Source organism: Ochotona curzoniae, unplaced genomic scaffold (assembly GCF_017591425.1).
Source record: "Ochotona curzoniae isolate NIBS_2020 unplaced genomic scaffold, NIBS_Ocur_1.0 contig_2754, whole genome shotgun sequence".
NCBI lineage: Eukaryota > Metazoa > Chordata > Mammalia > Lagomorpha > Ochotonidae > Ochotona > Ochotona curzoniae.
The window spans coordinates 24,171,967-24,198,596 of record NW_024465582.1 but is presented as its reverse complement, the minus strand read 5'-3'; the positions used below and the strand labels follow the sequence as shown (position 1 = coordinate 24,198,596).

General features: G+C 41.0%; 1 protein-coding gene across 2 annotated transcripts in view; it reads right to left on the bottom strand.

Moving 5' to 3' along the window:
• NDUFS4 (NADH:ubiquinone oxidoreductase subunit S4) overlaps positions 1 to 26,630 on the bottom strand; it is an 86,353-nt gene that overhangs the window by 32,576 nt on the left and 27,147 nt on the right. For both annotated transcript variants that reach the window (XM_040977530.1, XM_040977529.1), the window contains exon 2: positions 23,778 to 23,856. In XM_040977530.1, coding sequence (XP_040833464.1) covers positions 23,778 to 23,856 — 79 coding nt within the window. The remainder of the gene's footprint in view (positions 1 to 23,777; positions 23,857 to 26,630) is intronic.

Sequence of the window (26,630 nt, the reverse complement as noted above, 5' to 3'; positions counted from 1 at the left end):
GAAACCTGCATTTTTCCAAACACTTGGCATGAACATATGCCCATCACACCTGTTAGACATTTGGGGAGTGAGCCACCAGAATAAGACATTCTGTAAAAACAAAGTGATGAACAATATAATCCCTCAATGAAAACTGAGGCATTTTGAAATTACTAATACTTCTTAAAATGACAATCGCTTTTGTAAAGTTATAATTCATTCAAAAGAAGGGCCAAGAAAGAGAAAAGGCAATCTTCAATTTTTCTGTTCACTTCCCCCTGTACACACAAAGTCAGAATGAAGAACTTTGTTTAGGTCTCCCTAGTGAGTGGCAGGGGTCCAAGCACCTGGGTGAGCAACTGCTGCTTTTCCAGGAGCTATTAGCAGGAAGTTGGATGGGAAGCAGAGCAGCCAGGACAAAAAAGCACTCAAATATTGGTCTCAAAAGCAGTAACTTAACTGTGCAATGACGCTTGTTCCAATGACTAACTTTTTAAAAAGAATTAACACTGATATTTCTAAAGGCGTATTGATTTAATTATTTGAGAGGCAGAGTGATGGGGGGAGGCAAGAGAAGGAAATTTCCTCCATCCATTGGTGCACTCAGCAAATGGCTACAACAAAAGCCAGGAGCCTGGAATACCACAAAGTTCATCCAGATCACCGACATGAGCAAAAGGGTCCCAAGAACTTGAGTTGTTTTCCACTGCTTTTCAAGGTACACTAGCAAGAAGCTAGGTAAGAAGCAGAGTACCTAGGAACCAACTTGCACTCTGAAATGGACCTACTGGCATCCTGAGCAGTAGTTTGACCTACTGTACAATGCCTGCCCACAATGTTGTCATTTTTTTTTGTCCACTTTTTAACCCATACTCAACAACTGCTCAGATTTTTAAATCAAATTAAGCAGCCATCTTAGGCCACCTGGCAGGTTTTTTTTTTTTAAAGATTTATTTTTATTAAAAAGGCAGATTTATAGAAGGAAGGGCAGACAGAAAGATCTTCCATCCTCTAGTTCACTCCCCAAGCAGCTACAACAGCTGAAGCGTGCAGGGTCCAGAGCTTCTTCTGGGCCTTGCATGCAGGTGCAGGGTCCCAAGGTTTTGGGCCATCCTCAACTGCTTTTGTAGGCCACAAGCAGGGAGCTGGATGGGAAGCGAGCAGCTGGGATATGAACTGGCACCCATATGGAATCCTGGCACATGTAAGGTAAGAATTTAGCCACTAGGTTATCACGCTCAGCCCCATCTGGCAGTTTTTAAGAAGCTCTATCAAAGGAACAAAAGTCTGATGACGAGGCACTTGAAATTTATAAACTGTTTTGAAGATAGGTTCTTTCTTCAGGTGTTCTTCACCCTCAATTATTAATATACTAAAAGGCTGATCTACATACGATCACACTAAATTTATGAAAACAACAGCCACAGCAGTAGAGAACTAAATATGACATGGTAGAACACAAATAAACTTCCTAATTCAAGTAATGGTTTAAGAAATCAATAAAATTAATTAAACATGAAAAGAGGCTTGAACTAATATAAGAGAACGGATCTAAAGCTGAATGCTTTTGGCTTAGTAAAGCACTTCATGAGTTAATGGCGTATAAATCAAACTAGATTCAAGGTGGCACCCTAGCAAAGTATACTTGGTTAATTCAGCACAAGAATACAAGAAACTAAGTTGTCTTCTTATTAGCAAGTGAACTTACTAATGAAGCTGGGAAAAATCACCAATACATGTATAAACACAAGCACATATATAAACCTTAAGAAAACTATTGCAAAGCAAAAAATATACATGTATATTCACTTGAGGTCCAGGGATCGTAACACCATTTGTTGTTTCTTATAAATACTATAAAAAATATCATCTACAATATAAAGTCTTGATTTCTTTTTAAATGTGAAGTAAGTATATAAAGGTGCTTAAAAAACAAATTTGATTCTAAAATTTATCTGGCCCTTCATAATTTCTTTTTACAATGCAGTCGTTTACAATGACCTCACCTCTACCTACTTCAGCCCTTACCCATCTTGGGCTAATAACTCGGGCACCTGTAACAAAACACAGCTCATCAAGGAAGAGCATAAAAATGTGTTTAATGTAAGTTTTGTGTGACACCTGTGTAACAGAGTTTTCACAAAGAAACAAAAACCTAAAGTAACAACTCAAACGTAGCTTTAAGGTATAATCTTACAGTAAACTTGGGAAGCCTCGGCAAGGCTGACTGTTCAGGCTCTTCCCTGTGACCTAGTCTTCAGAGAGAAGGGGAAATTCTTTTCCTCAAGGTAGAGAGAGAATACCTCTCCAAAGAATCTTAGAATCTGCTAGAGGGGCAAGTCAGAACATCCTAGGTTTGAAGCTTCCTTTAGGAGATGAGCAGGAATCTAACCATGGTGTTTCTGCTCCTTTCAGGAAATACTCAATATGCCAAGATGCAGTGTTTTAAAGATGCGTGTCCTGAAACCCATCATCAGAAAATCACCTTTATTTTTTTTTCACAGCACTCAAAAGATCATAAAAGAACTCTCTTGTCCTCATAGTGTCCAATTACAGTATTCAATTAGATTACAGAATTATAATTCCAAGTAAAACTGGCAGAGAAAGGTATGAAAATAGGAACAACTTAGTCTTAGAAAAGCATATGACTCAATTACTGAGAGCTCCAGTCTGGTAGTATACTAAAATAAGGCCTAAATGAAGCCATATAAGTACTATATCTTAGAAAGAAATTGAAAGCACCGATAACAAAGCAAATTGTTAAAGGTTGCTTAAAAAAGGAAAACACATTAACAAAGCCACTGCAAAAGAATGGTCACAATGGACAGTGGCATTCTACTGCCACCCATGACGGCACCGGAGCACAGCTCCTGAGAAGCTTCCGTGATAAGAGGCAGCAGGGCAAGTGATCTCCAAAAGAAGGAAAACAAGATGTATTCCACCACTGTCTCTGGAAGCATTTCAGATTCTCGTGCAGAGGTGAAAGCCAAGGCCATGTCTCACCAAGAAGCAGGGCTGCTGAGCCACCTGGCATCTGTGAGGCAAAGTTCTAAAGAGAAGTTAATCAAAGAACTTCAAAATATTGTTAAGTGTCATGTAAAATGAGATAATCTATGATGCAGGAAAGTAATTTTAACAATCATTTTAACAAACCATAGTGAAGGCAGTCTGATTAACACTCCAGGCAATAGAATGAGACGCAAAGTAAATGAAACTTTGGATGCAGAGCAACCACCTCTAAGTAGCACCAATCACAAAGTACAACAATGATAAAACCAAAATGCTCCACAAAGACAGCAAAATCTGAACTCCCAAGAGGGCAATCAGAAGTATCAATTAAATACCAAGTCACTAACCATGCACACAAACAGGAAATCTAGCCTATAAACACGTAAGTTAACACACAAATATCAATGTACCTCAAAATACACTTTGAAATTAGCAACATTTTATTTTAAAACAGTTCTATAAATACGTTTAAAGAAAAGAATGGGCAATTTGGAGAACTGAAAACTATTAAACCTTTAAAAACCAAGCCTTCGTGATTGGACAACAGCCAGTACGATCTAAGCATTAGGGTTCCAGAAAGGGAAGAGATCAAAACAGAAAAATACGTTCTGACTATGAACTTTCCCAATATCACAGAAAACTATCAACTCACCAATCCCAAAGACCCGAATTAATCCTTACCAGTTAGTCCTTTGTTACTACCTGTGAATATCTAAGAGAAGCTACTTAAGAAGAGACATTCAATTCTGATTCATGGTTTGGAGGTTCACCATGTAAGAGTGGTGAGACTCATCCATGAGGTAAATGGAAAAATGTGTGTGGAGGACAGATGACATGGCTTGCCTGGAAACAGGAAGACAAAGTGCACTCATCCCCACGTCCATGAATCCAATTCTCATCACTCCCCAAAGGTCCCACCTTAAGATGCCGTATTTGGCTCAATTTCCTACCACTTGTACGCAGCCTGTATCCCAAATCAGAGTGCTTACTGGAGTCCCAGCTATTCTACTTTCAATGCAGGCTACTGGGAAAGCAGTATCTGGGCCCCTGTCAAAGATGGGAGACCAGGATTAGACTGCAGACTCCTAGCCTAGGCTGATCCAGCCCAGGCTCTGGCTAGCACTGGGGAGTAAACCAACAGATGGAAGAGGTCTTTCTCCCTGCCATTCAAACAAATAAATAAGCCTTTGTAAAACAATCAAAACCACAATGAAAAACTTCACAAGAGTTAACAAATGTTGTCATCAAAACCATGGGGGTGGGAGGGAGCCACTGGCAACCGTGTAGAAAAGAAATGGAATCCTCTCCCTTGAGGTAAGAATGTAAAATGATACAGTCCCTGAGCAAGACATGGCAGACCCTCAAAAGTTTAACAGGGAACAATTTTACTCTGGGATATTTATTTCAAAAAAATCGAAAGCAGGGACTGAAACAGACACGTGAACAAGCAGACATGAATGTTCACAGCAGCTTTATCAAAAGGTAGGAACAACCCAAATGTCTGTCAGTAGATGGATAAATGAAAGGATATATATACAAGGGCACTTCAAAACAGTCTGGGCAATAAAACATATACATGTTCCACGACTTCTTAGAATCCCTTCATATGCATGGATATCAAAGTGTCTGGTTAAACCGCAGCTTGTGTGTTACTAACATTTAACCACAATTTTTTAACAGCCTTACAAGTGTTAAAATCTTCAAACAGAAGCCCATATCCAATGAAAAACACTGTGATAAACTGAATGTTCGTGTCTTCCTACAAAGTCTTATGTTGAAATCCTAACCTCCTACATGGTGGTAACTGAAATGGAGTCTTGGGGAAATAGAATGAACAGAGATCCTGAGGATGGGGCCTTTAAAAAAATTACTTATTTTACTTGTAAATCAAAATTACAGAGAGGACAGCAGGGAAAGGGTTGAGGAAGACAGGGGAGAGAGTGGGAGAGCGGGAGAGGGTGGGAGAGAGAGAATCTTCCATCCACTGGTTTATTCTGCAAATGGCCACCATGGCAGAAGTGAGCAGCTCTGAAGCTGAGCGTGAGGAGTCTCCTCCAGGTCTCCCACATGGATGCCGGGGCCAAGGACTTGGGTCATCCTCCATTGCTTTCCCAATGACATCAGTAGGTAACTGCATTGCAAGTGGAACAGCCGGTGCCCATAGGGAATGCCAGCACTTGCAAGTGGTGGATTACCTTGCTATGCCACTATGCCAGCCCCAGAACATGGGGTCTTTATAATTGGAGCTTGGTGTCTTTTTTTCTCTTCATCCTGGCCATGTGGGCACACATCCATGGCAGGAAAGCAGCTTTCTATAAGCCATGCGAAAAGCCCTCAAAAGAAAACTGATCCTGTGGGAAACTGATCTCGGACCTTGCAGGCTTCAGAACTGAGATAAAGTAAAAGTTTCTACGGGATAAACCACCAGTCTATAGCACTTGGTCATTCCAGCCTGCGCTTAAAGTCTTCCCAGAAAGAAAGCAAAACAAAGGTTATTTCCAAGTAGGCAAAGCTGAGAGTTATGTCCCAACAGACCTGTACTACAAGTGATAAACAAGCTATTTGGGTTGAAGTAAAGGGATACCAGATGAAAATGTATCTATGAGAAACAGAAATGGTAAACTTGTGAGTAAATATTTCTTATTAAACTTTTAAATTTCTTATTAAATTTATTGGAAAGTCAGATATAAAGAGAAGAGAGAACGAGAGGAACATCTTCTGTCTGTTGATTCAATCCCCAAGCAGCCACAACAGCTGGAGCTGAACCCATCTGAAGCCAGGAGCCATGAGTCTTCTCTGGGTCTCCCACGCCAGTGCAGGGTCTCCCATGCCAGTGCAGGGTCTCCCACGCCAGCGCAGGGTCCCAAGCCTTTGGGCTGTCCTCCATCGCTTTCCCAGGCCACAAGCAGGGAGCTGGATGGGAAGCGGGGTCACCGGGATCAGAACCAATGCCCATATGGGATCCTGGCATGTGCCAAGTGAGGACTTTAACCACTATGCTATCGCACTGGGCCCTTTTTAATTTTTTTAAAAATAACAAAAATTACTAAGGGGTTTATAATACATGCTTATCATATTCTGCCTTTAGGAGAAAAAGAAAACTAAAACATTTGTCCTCTGTACCTGAATCTCCTCACCCTAACCAGAGGCCCACATGGGCATGCATCCCTCATCTATGTAAACAATATTAAAAAGAACACTTAGAACATTTTTATAAAAAGCTGCTGCCTAGGATGACATGTGCCCTGCCTGTTTCTGGTGGCAGCTCCTGTCGGTGCAATCCCGGCAGGACCAGGTGACTGCATAAGCAGCTGGACACCTCGCCCCCACCTGGGAGTCCTGGTCGGCGTGCACACAGCCCATGCTGAAGCACTGTGAGTACCGGAAGAACGAACCAGTACTCGGGAGCCAGCTGTCTTTCTACCTCTTTGCCATTCAGAAAATAAGTTTAAATAAAATGATGGCTGAAGGAATTTCTCATCAGAAAGATAATTACAAAGGAAATTTCAAAATGTTTGTGGAAAAACAGATGTCCATTTTTGCAGAAAAAATTTGTAACTAATTTTTCACAATACAAAATTTTCATTGAATGTTTAAAGGCCTATTATATGCAGGGATTTCAAACTTTTTGCTTGAAAAATAATCTAAGCTTTTAACTTCCTTTTCCATAAATATTGTGAGGCAGCCCATGAAGCAAAATGCAGTGTCAACTAAAGAATTACACAGCTGCCCAGAACCATGTGATGATTTAGCAAAATGTCACATGACAACAATAACCAAACACACATATAAATACAAAACAACACACCTGATAGACGGGCACTGTAACTGAGGCAAACACTGCAAGATGCTCTAGAACCAGTTATCTATACAGCAGGGGCGACTCGGAATAATCACCATTTCAATTAATTCACCACCAATGAATAGTATCAACTAAAATGCTGGGTTGCTTCTCTTCCCTGATACCTTCAAATAAGAGGGAAGAAAGGAGAGAATGAACTTCTATTGATCGATGGAGTACTACAATATGTTCTTTTCTTGTTTAATAGAGTTATTCTCAACTAACTTGAAGCCAACAAGCTGTTATTTCAGGTTATAACCTGAGTACACGCACAAAGGTTAAATAACTTGCTTGGGGTTTTACATCGAACAGATGAGATTAGACCTAAGGCTGTAGCTATAAATTAGTGTTCGGTCTTTCCACTATCCCAAGTTTCTCACTAAGGTGAAAATTTCAAATGATGTAATAATGTAGCAATCATGGCATTTCTTTTTCCAGTCACTGAATATCTAAAAAAAAAAAAAAAAAAATCCCACGTATATGTAACAGGAAGTAAAACCATCTAGCCCCTCTCTCTCTCTGGTAAGGCTGAGGCAGCTCCCAGCAATCCTGGGAGATGGACAGAACAAAGCAGTCAAGAAGGAAGAGCACGGGGAAGTAGAAGACACCTGAGTGGAAAAGAATGCTGGCCAAAGCATCAGAGCCAACACCAAGTCAGGAGAGACACAGAGCAAATGATGGGCCAGAGGGACAGACAGCGAGAGAGCGAGAGAGCGAGAGAGCGAGAGAGAGAGAGAGAGAGAGAGAGAGAATCGCAAGGATGACGAAAGAAGTATTTGCATATTGTGAAGACAGGCAATTTTCCAGAGGCAGAGGGAGAAAAGGTAAGCAGACCAAGTAAAGAGAGAAGAAATAGAATCAAAATTAAGAATGAAATCACACAACTAGCATCACTAGTCCAGGCTACCAACTACAGCAAGGTGCAGTGCTTAAATCCAACTGGGCCTCGTCAGCAGCCACCTAACCCACAGCTCACTTCAGCTTCTTACCCTCTTTACTAAATACACCCAATCTCCATCAACAACCTCCTCCCTGGGCTCTGGGCAGAGAGAGCAGAGTATTATAGGAGTCATGAATGAGAAGAGGGAGAAAAATTTATCATTCCAGATTTTAATATCAGCTCTATTAAAAATCAATTTCAAATTCACACACTATTTAATAGAAAAAAGTCACTAAACTGCAACATCTAGTAACACAAAAGACATAACCTGCACTCTTCTAAAACATGATTGCTAAGAATTTAATTGCTGGTATCACTATGTGCCAAACCACTTGAAAATTGTAAAAAAAATTATTTCACAAACATCAAAAAGAACATCTGAATAAAAAAATACCACCACTAATTTCGTAGCAGGCATGGGGCCTAGCGGCACTTCTCCTGTAACTTAGAACACCCACATCTCATATCAAATACCTAGACGTAACTTGCACCTCCACGCTGGATCCAGCTGCTTGCTGACAGTACAGACTATGGGAGACACACAGGGGTGGCTCAAATCCTTGGGTCACCACCACCCATCTCAGAGCCCAACCTGACTGCCTTGCTTCAGCTCAACTCCTCCCTGGCTGCTGGAGCCACTCGGGGAGTGAGACAGCAAGTAGAAGGGGTCTCTTTCTCCCTGTTCTCCAAATAATTAAGATTGAGTGAGATTTTTTTTTTCTTTCTTTTTTTATTGTTATTAACATTGTATTATGTGATACAATTTTATAGGCACTGGGGATTCCCCCCACCCCTCCCATACCTCTCCCCGCCACAGTGGATTCCTCCACCTTACTGCATAACCACAGTTCAAGTTCAGTTGAGATTCCTTCATTGCAAGCATATACCTAGCATAAAGTCCAGCGTCTTATTGTCCAGGTAAGTTCAGTGGCCTCTTGGGGAGACCTTCTCTGGTCTGAAGATTGAGTGAGATTTAAGAGAGAGCAACAACTCTCTCATTATGTCTCCCAAGCTGTTCTGAAGGGACCTGTCATTGTAATAGCTCACGAATTCTTTAGCTTTTTTGATTACCAAATCAAATTAAATTACACTTCTACTTAAAAGACTTCCCATTATAAATAAAATTCAACCTTCTTATAATGGGTCTGGAAAGTCCTTTTCCCGATCTACTTCCTGCCTTTTTATGTCATTCTTTCCCTTTCCATATCACAGTTTTCCTTCTGTTCTCTGACTACCACCAGCGATCGGCCAGCTTACACTAGCCTGCACTTCTGCTCATTAGCTTTCCACCTAGGGTCATTTAGATCCCTGTTCATGGATGACACAGACTCAAAGTGGCTTTCCTTGACTGCCCTACTTAAATAATCTCCATCCAACCAAATCTCCAGTTTTGCTCTAACCCATCAACTAGCTTTTTATTTTCTGTATCATGCAAAAATCTAGAAAACATATTTAACTATTTATAACTAAAGCTGGTGTATGCTTAACACATGAGAATACTTAGATAAGCTTCAATGGCAAAGGTGTCCTTCACTCACTGCTATATCAAGGCCTACAATATGGTATTCCAGTAAGAGTTCAAAATTCAGTATGAATGACTAGAAGGATATCTAAACTAATAGAAGAAAGCATGAAATTTTTTAATAATCTTAACTACGGCGCGATAGCGTAGTGGTTAAAATCCTCACCTTGCATGTGCCAGGATCTCATAGGAGCACCAGTTCTAATCCTGGCTGCCCTGCTTCCCATCCAGCTCTCTGCTTGTAGCTTGGGAAAGCAGTTGAAGACGGCCCAAGGCCTGGGGACCCTGCACTGGCGTGGGAGACCCAGAAGAGCTCCTGGCTCCTGGCTTCGGACTGTCTCCGCTCCAGCCATTGCGGCCGCTTGGGGAGTGAACCATCAGACTGAAGACCTTCCTCTCTCTCTTTCCTACTCTCTGTATATCCGCCTTTCCAATTAAAAATAAATGTTAGGAAAAAAAACAAACTACACATTTTCCTAGCTGAAAATTCTGGGCCTTGAGAAACATTTAAGCCACATCAGCCGTATTTGAGCATTTAATGTATTATAATGCTTACTAAACCAGAAAATTGTAATAAATATACTCAACAATCACTATAATAAATGGCAAGTCGGAATACTAATCAGATATTCAGTTCTTCAATTAGTGTTGTCAATGCAACATTTTGGTACATTTCTGTGTTCTATGTGCTTCTTAAAGCCAAGATTATTTTTATGTCCATTTTATTAGAAGCATTCATTTTATAAAATCCAATCTAAGTAACATGCAACATAGCCCAAGCCTTCAGAAGTAACATATGAAACATTAGGAAGCAATTTTTAAAAGCCTACTCGCATGTTTCTAGAAAAGTATGCCTTACAAATGACGAGCTCTTCAGAGGCATTACACATTGATACAAGAAAACTCCCCTACCACTGCTATGGTTTTAAAATGTCTCCACTGCATAAAACATGAAAACATTTGCAAGCATCCAGATGCTATTTTGAAAAATAGAGTGGAAGCAGAGACAGAGTCATGTAACATTAGAAAGCCGCAACACCAAAGCAACAACAAGGTTTACCAGTACCCAAACCCAAGATCTGCAGCGGTCATGCTGTCCCTTGCAGCAGGTGACACAGGAGAGGAAGGCACCGAAAGATGCCGTTTCTTGACCTCCTCTCAAGCTGACCTTCACGGGCATCTTACTATAAAACAGCAGGCTAAAGGCTTTAGCACATCTGTGCTGGGTATTTGGATGAATTCTTGAGTTTTGAAATTATCTAGCAAGCAGACCAATTAAAACAGCTATTAACTCTAAAAACAACTTCAACTACAAAAGGAACCCAAACTCCCAAAACCACACTCAAATACAATACAAAATAAAGCAATCAGCATTTACATATACTCTATTATAAATTTAATGATTATAGTATAGTTATATTCAGTCAAATTTGAAAAACTCAGACCAAAAAATCTGTAAGGTAACACAATAAAGAATACAAGGATGCTCTAACACATTTAAATTGTGTAGTTGCTAAAATATGACCAAAATGTGTAAAATCCAAATAAGATATCATCACTGCGATGGAGAGCCACAGCTCCTGCATATTAACATGCAAGAATTTTAAATTCTTGAAAGCAAGTGTCAAGTACTATACACAATTTCCATACACAGCAGGTAGTAAAGCAAGAAAAGAACTGACACAGTTACTCTACTTAAAAGAGACATACAAAGGAGAACTGTTAATACAGCCCTAGTGTAGTACAGGTCTATGCATTAAAGATGTTGTGGCTATTAACAGTTTAAACCTTTACTGTATTTTGCTAATTGGTACATAGAACTTTAAAGCTTTTGAAAGATAAAACATTCCAGTCAGTTCAATTCCCCAGCATTGTTCAAGTATTCCAAGTAGGAACAAAGAGGAAAATAAATCTACTTTAATTGCTAAGAATCAAAGATAATAGAGATGGCTGAAAACTATGGAGGAAAGTTGTTTTGTTCCTTAAGCAATACAGAAAGACAATTCTCTATTTTCAAATTTTAATGGCTCTTGCCTTAGAAAAACTTTTTTAATGTTCATTTACTATTTTAGTAAATATGAAATATTACATAAATTTGTCAAATAAACTACTTCAATTGACATTTTAGAAAACAAAAACCATATACAATTTTATTTATAAATAACTGTACAAATAAAATACGGCTTAATTATTCTTAAAGGTAACAAATAAAACTTATCTAGAAACTTATGAGCAGAGAAACATTTAAAATAACAATAATAAATTGTCACTAATTTAAGAGCATTTGCTATCATAAATTGTTTTAACTCTAATGCAAATGCTTAGGTATGTCATGTATTAAGAACATGAAATACAATTTAGCAACCTCATAAATACAACAGTTATTACGACTAATATTATTGGGATAGAACACTAACCGAGAGTAATAAAAATATTATAAAAGTAACGTTTAGCTTTATTAAGTCTTAACATTTTTCATTACTCGAACTTGATTTTTTTAAAAGAATCTCTCTCTCTCACACTCCCCCTCACTAAAAAAGATCAAGAACAACCACCTCATAAAACTTACACTTCCCAAATCACTAGACGTTACTACATCCTTAGAGATTTGAAGCAACAGTACTGCTGCAATCTAAAAGGCTAGCCACTGATTGTTTTTTCCTAGCAGCTTGTGGTTATTGTGAAAAAACAGTACAGGAAGTATATAGCGAAAATTACATTTGCTTTTAAAACATAAAATACATTACAAACTAACATTTGTATTTAGTCAATGCCCTTTCCCCTTTAACAATCTTATTTAAGAAAAAGGATACAAGCATTTGTGTAGAATAACATGAAGAAATGTTATCCATATTTAAGTGAGTCTTAAAGGGGGGAAAAAACCCTGCCACCATGGTAGGTTCTCAAAGGCTGCAATTCTTTGATGTAAAATGAAATACTACTTAGTGAATAAAACATAAAAAACTCCCGTCTGCCCTTCAAAGGGACATATCCTTTGACCCAGTGCTCCAGACTAAAGGCTTGGCATTTTTGCACAAGAATGCTGCATGAGCAAAGTCCAGACAAAACAGACACTTGAGATGCTAGCAGGCTGTGTAACTCCAATCACAGACACTAGTCCTAATCATCTAGCAGATAGCACTGCCATACACAGAAAGGAAGCTCTCCAAAAGAAAACTGACCCCTAAAAACAAAAAAAACCTGCAAACAGTCAAAGCAAATGTAAGCCTTTATCTTTTGGTACAAGTCACTGCATAATGAACACTTTTTAACTCAAGGTTGCAGACTTACACAAGATTTTCACCTATAAAGTTTTAGTAGGTTAGAAGGAAACAAACAACCTAAAATGCATGCCCCTATGTAGCTGATGTTTTAATTTCAAAGACTGTCTCCAAATGGCACTCAATTTTTTTTTTTACTAATTTCTTGTAGGTTCAAATAAAGAAAAATAATTATTAGTGTGAGGAAAAAAAGCTGTTGCTTACAAACCAGCGATACTAATATTTCAGCTGCTGAACATGTGCTCAATACCGTAAGATTATTAAGCAAGCAGTAATTATTTTTTGCAGGTATCAGCAACTACCAAAGCTTTAACTGTTCTGAGAAAACTGTCCAGCAGTAAAATACAATGAACAGGCAACATTCAGAAACTGATTCCAATTATTTTATGTGATTAGAGTAGAAGACTACTAAAGTGTTAAAAATCTTGAATTTTTTTTACAGTAGTAATATAGTATAATTTCTCCAAAACACTTGCAAGTGCCAGCTGTCCTTCCCCCGCTCCACGACTTGCCGGCTGACAGTTTCCTTCCACGCGGGCATTGAGGTGGAAGCTGGCTGTGCAACTAACCGCTTACCTTTGCCAAAGGTAAGACAGGTGGTGCTTAGTAGTTTTTAAACAAAATAAGCACAATTACAAAAATAATTTGCAGTGTAAACAGAAACACAGACGAATAGTAACTGGTACATGTGAACACTAAGTACTGAATCAATAAATCAAGGACAGCAGCCTACCTAATTTTTACAAAAGTAATATACAATATACAAAAAAAGTAATGTCCAAATGATTAAAGCTTGAAGCTGTTCTTTTATTTTACAACGCTATTTTTCTATTAGTATTGATATTTTAAGCACAGCAGTAAAGATCTACTATACTAATAATATAAGGCAAATGTTATAAATAAGGAATCATTATGGTAAAAAGAAAATAAAAGTGATAAAGGCAAAACTATACCTGGGTAATTCTATTTAATATTCAATAATATATATTTGGCTGGTTTTTGGGGAAAAAAGTCCTTTAAATGTATTGCAAATTTAACATCTCTCCTTTGTAAATCAAAATAGGGTATGAAGACAACATAACATGCTCACTGGACACGGGTACTCATGCAATGTACTGAAAGGAGACAGGTTAGAGAGGCAGAAAGGGCGCAGTGCTACCCTCTTAGTAATGCACAAAAAGGCAAAGACATTCTTCACCCAACCTCCATGGCACAGTCCCTACTGCAGCAAAAACCAAGAAATTACCACTTATCTGGTAAATTAACAGTGCAATCTACAAAAGTTTTGAACACACTGCTTTGAAACAGGCATTGGACTGTAGGATCAATTTAAAATGCTGTCATCTCATCTTTACGCATTTAAATTCTTACTCATTCCGAGAGTAAATGCAGATTAACTAATAGTTTATATATAACTGATAGCTGTTTATATATATATATGTCGAAAAAACTCAAAATTGACTGACTAGAAATCCACCATATATTCTGATATAAAATTTGTTTACAGATTCCAGAAATAACTACAACTTGCCTGTCTAAAGATTTTTTCTCTAACAATATCAACAATATGCTCTCAAAGTGAAAGAATGGATTCTTTACTCCAGAAAATGCTAGGCAGCCTTTTCCTTTCTACATTCTATGCCTAAAAAAAACCCCACATATTGTCAATACACAATTGACAACCAGAAGTCTACGGCCATACCGCCCTGAACGCGCCCGATCTCGTCTGATCTCGGAAGCTAAGCAGGGTCGGGCCTGGTTAGTACTTGGATGGGAAACAATTGACAACCAGAAGAAAACAAATTTTTAATTATACTGCTACTGATATCCACAAAACACTGTGTGAAGTCCTTTATTATACTCTGTAAATTCTGTCTGCAAGATGTAATAGTAAAAAAAAAAGAAACTACACTTTACATGGTAACATGTTGTTGTTAAAAATATTTAGCATGTCAAGATGGAAGAAATAGAACTTGACAAGATCTCAGATTTTTCTCTGCGTATTAACTCTGCATGCAATCCACGTAAGAAGTGTGAGAACCCATATTCTAAGTGAACTTCCACCACACCCTGGACCACATCCACAGTATCAGGAGAAACCCTGGCAGCATTTGAAGAGATTCAAACAGGAAGGTAATGGATGACAAACGACCTGGAACCCTTGTGAAATAAATCAAACCAGGAAAAAGACGATTTAGGAGAAAAAAGACAATTGGGAAACTTCTTGGTCTCTGGAGTTTTCAAATCTCCTGAAGAATTACTAGGACTTCAATGAGGTATTCTTTATGTATTTATAGATATATAGTATATAACAAACTAAAATTCATGAAACTTAAAAATACTTACAATAAGTCAATTATCTATCAATGTAAACAAAATGTTAACAAATAATTGTATTTTCAAAAACTAAAAATCTGAGAAGAGGGCCTGATAGCGTAGCAGCTAAAGTCCTTGCCTTGAACGTGCCGGGATCCCATATGAGCGCTGGTTCTAATCCTGGCAGCTCCACTTCCTATCCAGCTCTCTGCTTATGGCCTGGGAAAGCAAGGGAGCATTGCTCAAGGTCTTGCATCTTTGCACCACGTGCAGAGCCAGAAGACTCGCCAGGCTCTCGTATTCAGAACGGCCCAGCTCTGACCAGCATGATCATTTGGGCTGATCCAGCAGATGAACAATCCCTTTGTCTCTCCCTCTGTTACACTTTCAAGTACATAAATTCATTACTGTACCTTGTACTCTAAATAAAACATTTATAAACACAATTTTATATCATGCTTTGGTCATACAAAAAACCATTAGAGTACAGATTTTCATGACACAAATTCAAAAATTACATTTGTTAATATTACCACTAAGTCCACTGTTTTTTCAGTACCAGAAAAAAGTCAAGCTCAGGTAAGTGGTATCACTGGGTTTCAGAACATTTTTTTTTTTACTTGAAAGCTTTTAGTTTATCTAAAGTAACACCTCCCAGGAAGTGACAAAGTCAATTCTGAGAAAATGTCTGCCAAGTATTAGAGGCTGAATAAAAGCTTTATGATAAGGGTGGAGCAGCAACCAAGGAGACTAGGCACCTGCTCCATGGAGTTGGAATGTTCAACATTTTTTAAATGATGAATAGGGCCTGGTGGCGTGGCTTAGCATCTAAAGTCCTCGCCTTGAATGTGCCAGGATCCCATATGGGCGCTGGTTCTAATCCCAATGGCCCCACTTCCCATCCAGCTCCCTGCTTGTGGCCTGGGAAAGCAGTTGATGACGGCCCAAAGCTTTGGGACCCCGCACCAGTGTGGGAGACCTGGAAGAAGTTCCTGGATCCTGGCTTCGGATTGGCCGTTGCGGCTCATTTGGGGAGTGAATCATCAGACGGAAGATCTTCCTCTCTGTCTCTCCTCCTCTCTGTATATCTGATTTTCCAATAAATAAATCTTTACATAAATAAATAAAATGATGAATAAAAGGATGAATAAAAACAGAAACGGTGGCAAGCGGTCTGACGGGGGAAGCATGCATATTCCCCACCAATGAGCTGCAAGAGCAGCTACAGCAGAGCAACCTGAGGGGGCTGAAGTAGGAAACACTGCTGCTTTCTGCCACTGTGCACACACATTCTTACGGCTGAATGGAGCTTCAACACATATAACTGGGAATCTTTAGTTTTTAGATATATATTTTTTTCTTTTGAATTTTTGAATTATGTGGTACAATTTCATATAGATTGGGATTTCCCCCCGACTTCCACCCTGACAGATTCTCCCAATTTTAATAAAGTGGTATAATCATTCATAAGGAATTACAATCCCATCAGTCTCTTATTTAAGTGTACCCCAACATTGTTGGTACAAAGACAGTCCAGCATCCCATTGTCTACACTTGTCAAACATGTAACTGGAAATCTGACTCAATCAGTAACTGGGAATTCACCAACTATGTGATGTGTGTGGAGAGTGGCCAAGTTACAGGATATATGGAGAACACCTGCATGTGCTGGTGTGGGCAGGGTGCAGCCAACTCATGCATCGCTCACCTGGTAAGAGAGAAGCTGAAGCAGTGATTTCAGACAGTGATCCCTGTCTCCCCTGCGCTGACAAAATCGGAGATCAATCTTGCCCAATCTAGGTACCACCCTGGACTCTCACTCCACTCTTAAACTCAGACCCAAAACATCACCTATGCCTAGACCACACCTCTAGCCATCCACCAAGTGAGCAATCACTCTACCAAGTCACAGACTACTATGTCTGAGTAACTCCACTTCCCACTGTTGGTGGCATTCCCACTAAGCTCCAGAATCAGACAGGGATGCCCACTCTCACCGCTACTCTTCAATACAGCCCCAGTAATTCCAGTCAGAGCCATTAGGAAAGAGAAATCAAAGGGATACAAGTCGGAATTGAGGAAGTCAAATCCTGCTTGTTGCAGATGACATGATCCACCACAAAGAGAAACCGAAAGACTCTTTGAAGAGACTACTGAAACTCCTAGAGGAGTTTGGCAACTTGCAAGACATAAAATGAACATGAAAATCAATAGCTTTTGTATACAAAATTAATTACATAGCTGAGAAAGAAGTTTTAAGATCAGTCCAATTCACAACAGCTGCAAAAAAAAAAAAAAAGTTTAGAAACCTTGTAATATTGGGCCTTGGGGTTAGAGGCAACTGCAGCTCCCTGCAGTGTGGCGGCTGGGGGGGGTTGCCCCTGCCGGGTCGGACCCAATGCTGGGAACTCACACCAAAGACACTACCGGAAGGCAGTGAAGGAGTCCTCGGCCTCCCCCAGGGTGGCCAGTGCACCAAGTGGTGCAAGGCTTTGCCTGCTGGTCGCCTGGCAGCGAACTCTGGGGTTTTTAAGATATGTAGTTGCTGCCTGGGGACACCCATGACTAAGGCTAGTTTTAGTGTAGATGAGAAGTGAATTTTGGGTGATTCCCAGTGATAGGACCATGAAAGTTTCAGGTATGCATGGGGACTGAGACCTGCTGGTTTGGAGGGAAGTACCCAGAAGATATTTTGGGTTAGACAGATTCACCAGCCCAATTAGGAATCGAGAGATGGGCTGTTAGCATAGAACATCACCAATCACCACACACCAGCCCACACCAAAGCTATGGATCGGGGCCCTCTTTGGCAGTGTTAGGTTCCATTACCCGACTGGGTGGTGGAGTGGTGGAGTGATCACATTTGGCAGGGTCAAGACACTATCCAGCACACGAGAGAACTTGGTCTGAGGGAAGACTCTGTGGGGTTCTGTGGGCCCAACCCTGTGGAAATACAAGTCCCCCTGGTTAGCTCACAAGCTGGGGTTGCGATGGACTAAGCTAGGTGTGATCATGCCACCTGCCATCACTCACAGGTAAAGGAACCCACAACAGTCAGAGCAGGTCAAGGCAGCAGTACCTGAATGTGCATCCTAAAACAGGATGTTGGGTGAGCAGGACTGCCACTGGAAGAGGGCAGAATGGGCAGGGTTGAACAAACCTTACCTCACAAGAAACAACAGAAATCAGGTTGGAGCACAAGTCATGTCAAGTAGGTCCTTGCACCTACTGATCTGCGTGAGACAGGAATGCTAGGCCACAGCATCTAAGGGGAAGGACAAGTAAGGGGCTCTGCCAAGCTGAGTCAGAGCAACCACTTGCCTGCACGTGATCTAAGGCTGGGAATAGGCCCGGTTGGGGAGCTTAGGGGACACCTTAGCTGGGTTGAGTTTCCCACCAAGGAGGGCATGGGCTAGAACTGGGGTTGCGTTCTGATCAGGGTACGATTGCAATCTCACCTGGCACAAGTGTGGACTGGGACTGGAAGCACCAAGCCAGCCTAGACTCCAACACCATCTGGTGCTCTGGAGGACCAGGGGAGATGTGGGACAGACTAGGCTAGGTCTCAGCCCTTACTGAACCATGTGTGAGCTGTATGGGGGTATGGAAGAACCATGCTTGGTTGAAACATCCAACAATAAGAACCAGATTGGGCTGAAGGCCAGTCAGGAAAAGCCACTGTTCCTGTTAGGACAGGAGGTGAACTGAGTAGGGCTGGTTCATGGACCCACTGGTATGAGCGAAATCTGGCACTGGGAGAGGTTCTGATGGAGGAGCCTGGGCAACTTCTCCAGCAGGACACAGTCCCTGCAGGTAAGCGCAAGAAGCACAATAGGAAACAGCCAAGAACAGGCTATGGAAATTATCCCACTGGCATACACATGGCATGGGCTGAGGGCAGACTAGGCTGAACCTGTTCATACTGCCCACTGGCTAATTTGAGCAGCAGAACAGAGTGTGGGTTGGGCCAGGTTCAGTTGCGACACATGCCAGTACACATTGAGGAATGCCAAGGTGAGATGAGCCATACCAGATGTGGTTGTAGCACCCAAATAGCACATGTGAAAATCAGGGGGAGGAGGCAAAGCCAACAGGGGAAGTGGGCTCCCCTGCTAGACAACTACTTACATTGGAAAGCGGGAGGCGGGAGTCGGGATGGGGGCAGATCAGATTAGGCAGGGCTCTAACACCTGTGGGCCTCATGTGAGCTAGATAAATGAAGGGCCAAAGTGGGCTGACTGTTCTAACCGGTGCAAGCAAAAATTAAAGTGGGTGAGGGTTGGTTGGGCTTAGCTGCAGCATTAGCTGGCAGAGGCTGGCACTTGGAGCTAATTCTGTCAAGTCAAATTCCAGAACCACCTGGAGAGTGCATAATCTGGGAGTGGGTGTGGCCTAGAAGGGAAACAGTGGGCACCTCCCTTGTGGGTTACCACTCTCACTGAACAGCACGAAAACCACGACAGGGGCAGGGGTGGCTAGACAGAAAGGCACCTGCCAGTAAGTGTGTGGGCTAAATATTAGGTTGGTTGGGTTGAACTAGCCTTCAATGCCCATTGACATGTGCGAGAGCTAAATGGGATGTGGGACAGACTGGACAAACCTGCAGTACATACTGGCAAGCATAAGAACCAGGGTAGGGGGCAGAACTGGTGGGGGTCATGGGGAGTCGCCCCAGCTAGGCTGCAGCTCCCACTGGTTTGCATGAGGATCGAATATGAAGTGGGTAGGATCGAGCTGGACTACAACACCCGTTGGTTCACGAGGAAGGCGGGGCTGGAAACAGAACTGACCCAGCAATTGCAACGACCGGCATGTGCATAAGCTGATTGGTGTGACGGACGGTGTTGGAGTCTGTACTGGCAAACTCAAGCAAGAATCGGGTCTCGGATCATCTCAGATGAAGTTTCTTTGGAGATCCCTCCAACTGAACTGCTGATCTTAGAACCTCAACCTTGAAGAGACTGTCAGCCAGTGGACTCTGAATAGGTTTCATTGCGATTGGAACAGTGAGATTGGCAGCAATCCAGAACTGATGAACCATCAACACTGCTTGAGCAGGACTGCCGGAGCGTGCCTCCCCTTGGGGATCTGGGATGGGGTGGGAGGCTGGGTGGGGCTTTTCCCTTTGTTACTCCCCTGACCCCAGATACAGGGAAAAATGATAATATTAGTGTGGAAACAATGGTATTACCAACTTTCACCCTGTAGCCCTTGACCCTTTGTACCCTAATCAACTAAGTAAGATTATTAAAAAATAATTTTAAAAAAAGAAAAAAAAAAAGAAACCTTGTAATAAATTTAACCGAGGATGTGAAGAACCTCTACAATAAAACTACAAAATTAAAGAGACAGAAGACACAAAAGAACTTCGCATGTTCATTAATAACTTTAAAACGCCCATACTGCCCAGACTGATTTTCAGACTCAACGCAATCCCAATCAAAATACCACATTTTTCTCTGATGTGGAAAGGATGCTAATATTTACAGAAAACACAAGAGATCCCAAATAGCTAGAGTAATCTTAAGCAACAGAAAGAAAGCTAGAAGCATAACAATAGCAGATCAAGTAGGACTGTAGAGCAGTTGCAATCAACAGCTTGTACTAGTGCAAAAAACAGACCTGAACATCTTTGGAACAGAACAGAAATCCCAAAAATAAAACCACACAGTTGTGTCACAACACTGGCCCTGAGCAACATATAACTGGCTAATTCACTAACTTTTCAAACCAGAATAAAAGGAAACTAGAAGAAACATTACTATGCTTTAATTTTTCAGGATTTTACAGAGAATATACTATAATACTGAAACAAGCTCTTGAGCCACCTCTCAGAGCTTAAGGAAAAAACAGTGTGCTTGGGGGTTAAACCATGGCTTGCAACTGCAACAACAGTTTCAGTCCCAGTTACTTGACTTCAATCTATTGGCGTCTAATGTGCCTGAGAAGGCAGCAGATGATAACCCAAGCAGCCCACATGAACAGGACTCCAGCCTCCCGACTATAGCTTGGTCCAGCTCCAGTTGCTTAAGAAATGTGAAGAGTGAACACATAGGCGCAAGATTTCTCCCTTGGTCACTCTGCTTTTTAAGTAAAAAAAAATAAATAGCTCTGAAAAGAGACAGACTGTGCCCTCACTGACGAATGAATATATGGCATATCAAAATCCTCCTCCTTTCACATGTATTTACTACTGCCTCATTTCTTTTATGTTGAACTAAGTAAGCAGTGTGTTAACTGAAAAATTTAAAAACTAAATGGATGAAGATGATGATGGCCTGGCATGATGGCACAAGAGCTAAATCCTCATCTTGTAAGTATTGACATCCCAAATGAGTGCCAGTTCATGTCCCGGCTGCTCTGCTTCCCATCCAGCTCCATGCTTGTGGCCTGGGAAAGCAGTAGAGGATGGTCCAAAGCCTTGGAACCTTGCCCCCTCATGGGAGATGCAGAAGTTCTGGCTCTTAATTTCAGATTGGCGCAGCTCTGGCCATTGTGGCCACTTGGGGATTGAACCAACGGATGGTATTTATAAAACTGTAAGATATTATAAAAAAAATTTAAAGATAATTTATAAAAATAAGTAAATCTTTAAAAAAAAAAAAAACAGACTTGATGGAGAACAGATCTAGGTAGTGGGAACCAAAACTCTGAATGCCCTGATGCAGAATAAAAGAGCAGGTTTTGGGTCTGACGTGGCAGTAGCATGGAATGTGAGACTGGAGAGGAAAACACTAGCTAAATTCGCAGAGGGGTTCAAAGGTCAAGTGCTGGAGCCAATGAAGTTCACCATGAGCTAAGCCGTCACTCACAAGGCCAGCTGGAGCGCTGGCCACCCTACTTCCGATTTAGCTCCCAGCTAACATACCTGGGAAAACAGCGGAAGAAGGCCAAGGGCCTCAGATGTTGCCATTCGCAAGAGAGCCAGGCTCTTGGCTTCAGGATGGACCAGCCCTGGCTATCGTGGTCATTTGGAAAGTGAATCAGTCTTTCTCCTTTCTCCGACACTGCCTTTCAAAGGTCATGCTAAGATCGTAATGTCTACTCTAAGGAAACAGAAAGCCCCCAAGAATTTTATACAGGAAAAAAATGTACAAACCAGCATTTTGCAAGACTCTGCTCAGGGCAGGAGTTAGATTTAACAGGTAAGACACCATGTGAGACATCTGCTGCCTGCATCATACTAGGTTGGAGTATTAGCTCTGTTCCAGATGCCAACTTGTGATCAATGTGCAATTAGGAAGGCAGCAGGGCAGTGCCCCTATCACCCATGAGGAAGACCCAGATGGGGTTCCCAGTTACGGGCGCTCAGCTTTAGCCTGGCTCAGAGTCTGAGGGAGACTAACTGGGAAACTATCAGAGTAATCTGGGTGAAAGTTGAAGTAACCTAGAAACGTCAGGAGGCATTAAAGAAATCTGAAGCTGAGCTGCAGGCAGCTGCCCAGGGCACCTAGGCAAGTGCCAACCTTATGCAATGTGCCAGCACAGATGACTATTCTTTAAAGAAAGGGACTGTGGCTAATGTCCTAGGGGCTTCTCCACGTACGGCTTTCAGCAGGCAGGCCACTGACAGGTCCTAAGCCAGAGCATCAGGCCAGGGACCTGACACTAGGGTCCTAGGCAGGCCACACCTGCTGTGTGTCACTGCACCAGCCTGGGAGCAGACAGACTAGAAGTCTCATGTGTCCTTGGCAGGCCTCACCCATAGCCCCTAAACTGGAAGCCATACCACCCCTGCTCTGTATTACTGTCTGCCCACCTGCCAATCAAATGCCTGCTTCCTTACAATGTACTCCTCCTCACCTGGGACACAGAGGTGGGATCACAGAACCACTCCCCTTTCCAGGGGCAGAAGAGGGGCTCATTCTCTGCAGGAGGACACAAGATAAAAGTAGAAACACTATTTCCCACCTTGCCTCTCCCAGGCCCCCATCTCTGAATATGACCCACATGTGGGAGTGAATTCCTCATCTTTTAAATAAATATTACAAAAGAAAAACAGAAATAGCTTGAACAGGCTGGCACTGGGAGCAGAAGGTTAAGCCACTGCCTGCCGTGCTGAATTCCCACTGGCATCGCACTTGCAATCCAGATAGTGGCTAAGGTGCCTGGGAAGGCAATGAAGATGACCCAGGTCCCTGGAACCCCGATACCCTCATGGGAGACCCGGAAGAAGCTCCTGGTGTGTGGATTTGGCCTGGTCCAGCCCCAGCTGTTGCAGCTGCATCTTACCTCCTGTCTATAAATCTATCTTTCAAATAAATGAATCATTTTTTCTTTTAAAAAATAAGAACTTGAAAATGAAACTAACCAACCTGAAGGATAAGCACAAGCTTATTTGAAAAATGTGAATTTTCCAAATGGTCTGTCAACTTACCTATTTATCTGTCTATACTTTTAATGCTGAAGAAATTTAAGTGTGAGTATATAAATTGCACTTACAAAGTGATAATACTGTACAACATTTAGAAGGGAAATAGCTAAAAAAAAAAAAAAAGGTCACTGAATGAAAATGGTTAGTAATCCCTGCTGAAACTCAGGTGTTGGTAGTTAAATTTAATTTCAAGCATATATACACACAACGCACTAGCACATATCCAGGAAAACGAAATATCACAACTTCTATTACAGGAATGTAACTAAAGAGTAATCCAAAAGAAGAAGTGCTACAAATGATACTAATGCCATAAGGAGGAAATCCTCTCATAATTTTCTTAACAGTTATATATGACTTTATGTATATGACAATTACTTCTTTTGAAACTGTATATGTAATCTAGAAATTCAACTCACTTTCTTAGAAAAACCCCAAACACCATACCGAATATCTATTGTATAAAAGCAACCCTGAAGGCAGAACTGTAGCAGCGTATAATGGAAAATCCTTACCAATTTCTCATCCACTGTTATGAGTTGCATGTCTCGAGTTTGGTCCTGTGCCAACCTCCATGTGGAAGTACTCAACAACCTGCAACGCGAGATCTGAAGTTAAAAAATGATCCATGCAATGAGAAAAGAGAAGCAGATACATCTTACATAAACAAGCTACTTTACAATCTCTTTTTTTAAATGATAGACATGAAAGAATGAAGAGGGCACAAAAGTCCTTTTTCTCTCCAGTTGGTTTTGTCTGCTGGGTTTTTGGCAGACCCTCACTGGACAGATCACAACAGGCTGCACTTTATGCCAGTCCACAGTTTGTGTCACAGAAAGGCCACCAGTGACAAGGGCCGTACTGCTCAGAGGAGCGCACAGTGGCTGGTTTGTCAGACCCAGGCTGACACACAAAGCTAAATCAACTCTTCTGGAATGCCGATTCCTAAGCGATAGCATCACAAAACAGGGGGGTCAGGGGGCAGAGTCATCATAAAAGTTGTTTTCACTCAATTTCAAACCCAAAGTAGTTTAAACAGGAATTATCTATGATTATTTTAGCCTATACTATTAATGCTGATATCCACAAAATTAACATCTGAGTGCTTAAAACAAAACTATTAAGTTAGAAGTTAAACAGAGAATCTGCCTCTTTCTTATCAGAATCTTCCCACTGGCACCTCCAGCAGTTAAGGCTAAGTAAGAGTCTTCCACGTACGCACTGTCCCTTACACTAACAAGTAACATCTCAGCACTGCAGCTTTACAAACTTTGTTACCTTATGTAGATTTTTGAAAAGTAAGTTAGTATATCCAATTATGGTTTAAATTTTTATACAGCATTCAATCCATTTATATATAATTTAATATACATTTTAACATAAAATCACTAATAATTCATAAAACCTTGATGTACACACAACATTAAAGAAATGCTACTAACCACTAATTTAAATCGCTTGGAAGCCTGGTAAAACAGACTTCACCAATTTCAGAATCTGTATCTTCAGGCCTGGCATGGTAGCCTAGCAGCTAAAGTCCTCGCCTTGAACACATCGGAATCCCATATGGACGCCGGTTCTAATCCAGGCAGCTCCACTTCCCATCCAGCTCCCTGTTTGTGGTCTGGGAAAGCAGTCGAGGACGGCCCAAAGCTTTGGGACCCTGCACCCACGTGGGAGACCTGGAAGAAGTTCCTGGCTCCTGGCTTTGGAGTGGTGCAGCACCGGCCGTTGCAGTCACTTGGGGACTGAATCATCAGATGGAAGGTCTTTCTATCTCTCTCATCTTTGTATATCTTACTTTGCAAAAATATAAGTCTTTTTTAAAAAAAATACATATATCTTCAAAAAATGTCCAAATTTATTATAGTCTTTAGATTGTGAATGCTACATTCAGAAATGCATCGAAAACAGATTTATATGCAAGATATTTTATTTACACAAAGTTAAAAAACTTCGTTGACATAATATTAAATAACCATAACTAAGTATATTTAAAAATACATCTTATTCTGGAAATAATCAAGACCATGTACATAAGAAAATTTGAACAATGAACTAAATTCACTTAACACTATATAAAGCAGATCTATAATAATGGATTTCTTTCTGCAGTTCCATTGGTTGTTGTTTAACATATTTGTTTTAAAGATTTATTTATTTTTTTATTGCAAAGTCAGATATACAGAGAGGAGGGGAGACAGAGAGTAAGACCTTCAGTCCTTGATTCACTCCCCAAGCGAGCCGCAACGGCCGGCGCTGTGCCGATCCAAAGCCGGGAACCGGGAACTTCTTCCAGGTCTCCCACACAGGTGCAGGGTCCCAAAGCCTTGGGCCGTCCTCGACTGCTTTCCCAGGCCACAAACAGGGAGCTGGATGGGAAGTGGAGCTGCCAGGATTAGAACCAGCGCCCATATCAGATCCTGGTGTGTTCAAGGCGAGGGCTTTAGCTGCTAGGCTACCATGCCAGGCCCATGTAACGTATTCTAATAGTCTATGATGTGCACACACATTAAGTGTTACATTCTATCAGACAAGACCTTTTATCATTGGATCATGCCCCTCTTTATTCTTCATAATTTTTCTTTTTCTGAAGTCTACTTTGGATTAATGTAGCTACTATAGCAAAGTATGATTAATATTAGCCTGGATTATCTATATCTACCCTTTTAAACTGCTTTTGTCTTTAGATTTTCAATGTTTTTCTTGTGGTTGGCTTTTTTTTTTAATCAACTGATACATATTCTAATTGCTATATTTGGCCATTCATGTTTAAAGTGATTATTATAGGTAGAATTAATATCCATATGCTTGTATAATGTGCATTCTTCCTTGCTTTTTAGGACGATTTTTTTTGGAAAAAGAGTTAATTGAGGCTAACACTGTGGCATAACGGGTAAGGCTAATGCCTGTGATGCCAGAAATCCCATATTAGTGCTTGTCCAGGTCCCGGCTGTTCCATTTCCAACCAGCTCCCTGCTAGTGTGCCTGGGAAAGCAGCAGAAGTACTTGTGTCCCTGCCACGCCTTCAGGAAATATGATGGAGTTCCAGGCTCCTGGGCTTGGCTTGGGCCAGCCCTGACTGTGAAGGGCATTTGGCGCAAGAAGCAGCAGATAGAAAAACTGTCATCCTGCCTTTCAAATAACTACTTAAACTTATTTATATATATACATATATAAATATATATATATTTTGTATATATATAAACCCTAATCCCACAAATTTAATCATTTAGATGAAATGAACCACAAGCAAGCTACAAAAAAAAAATGATTTTAGCAGATCTATATCTAATAATTAATAATTATGAATCACTAATTAATAAGCTTCCAAATATAAAGCACAAGGCCGAGGAGGGTTTCCAAGT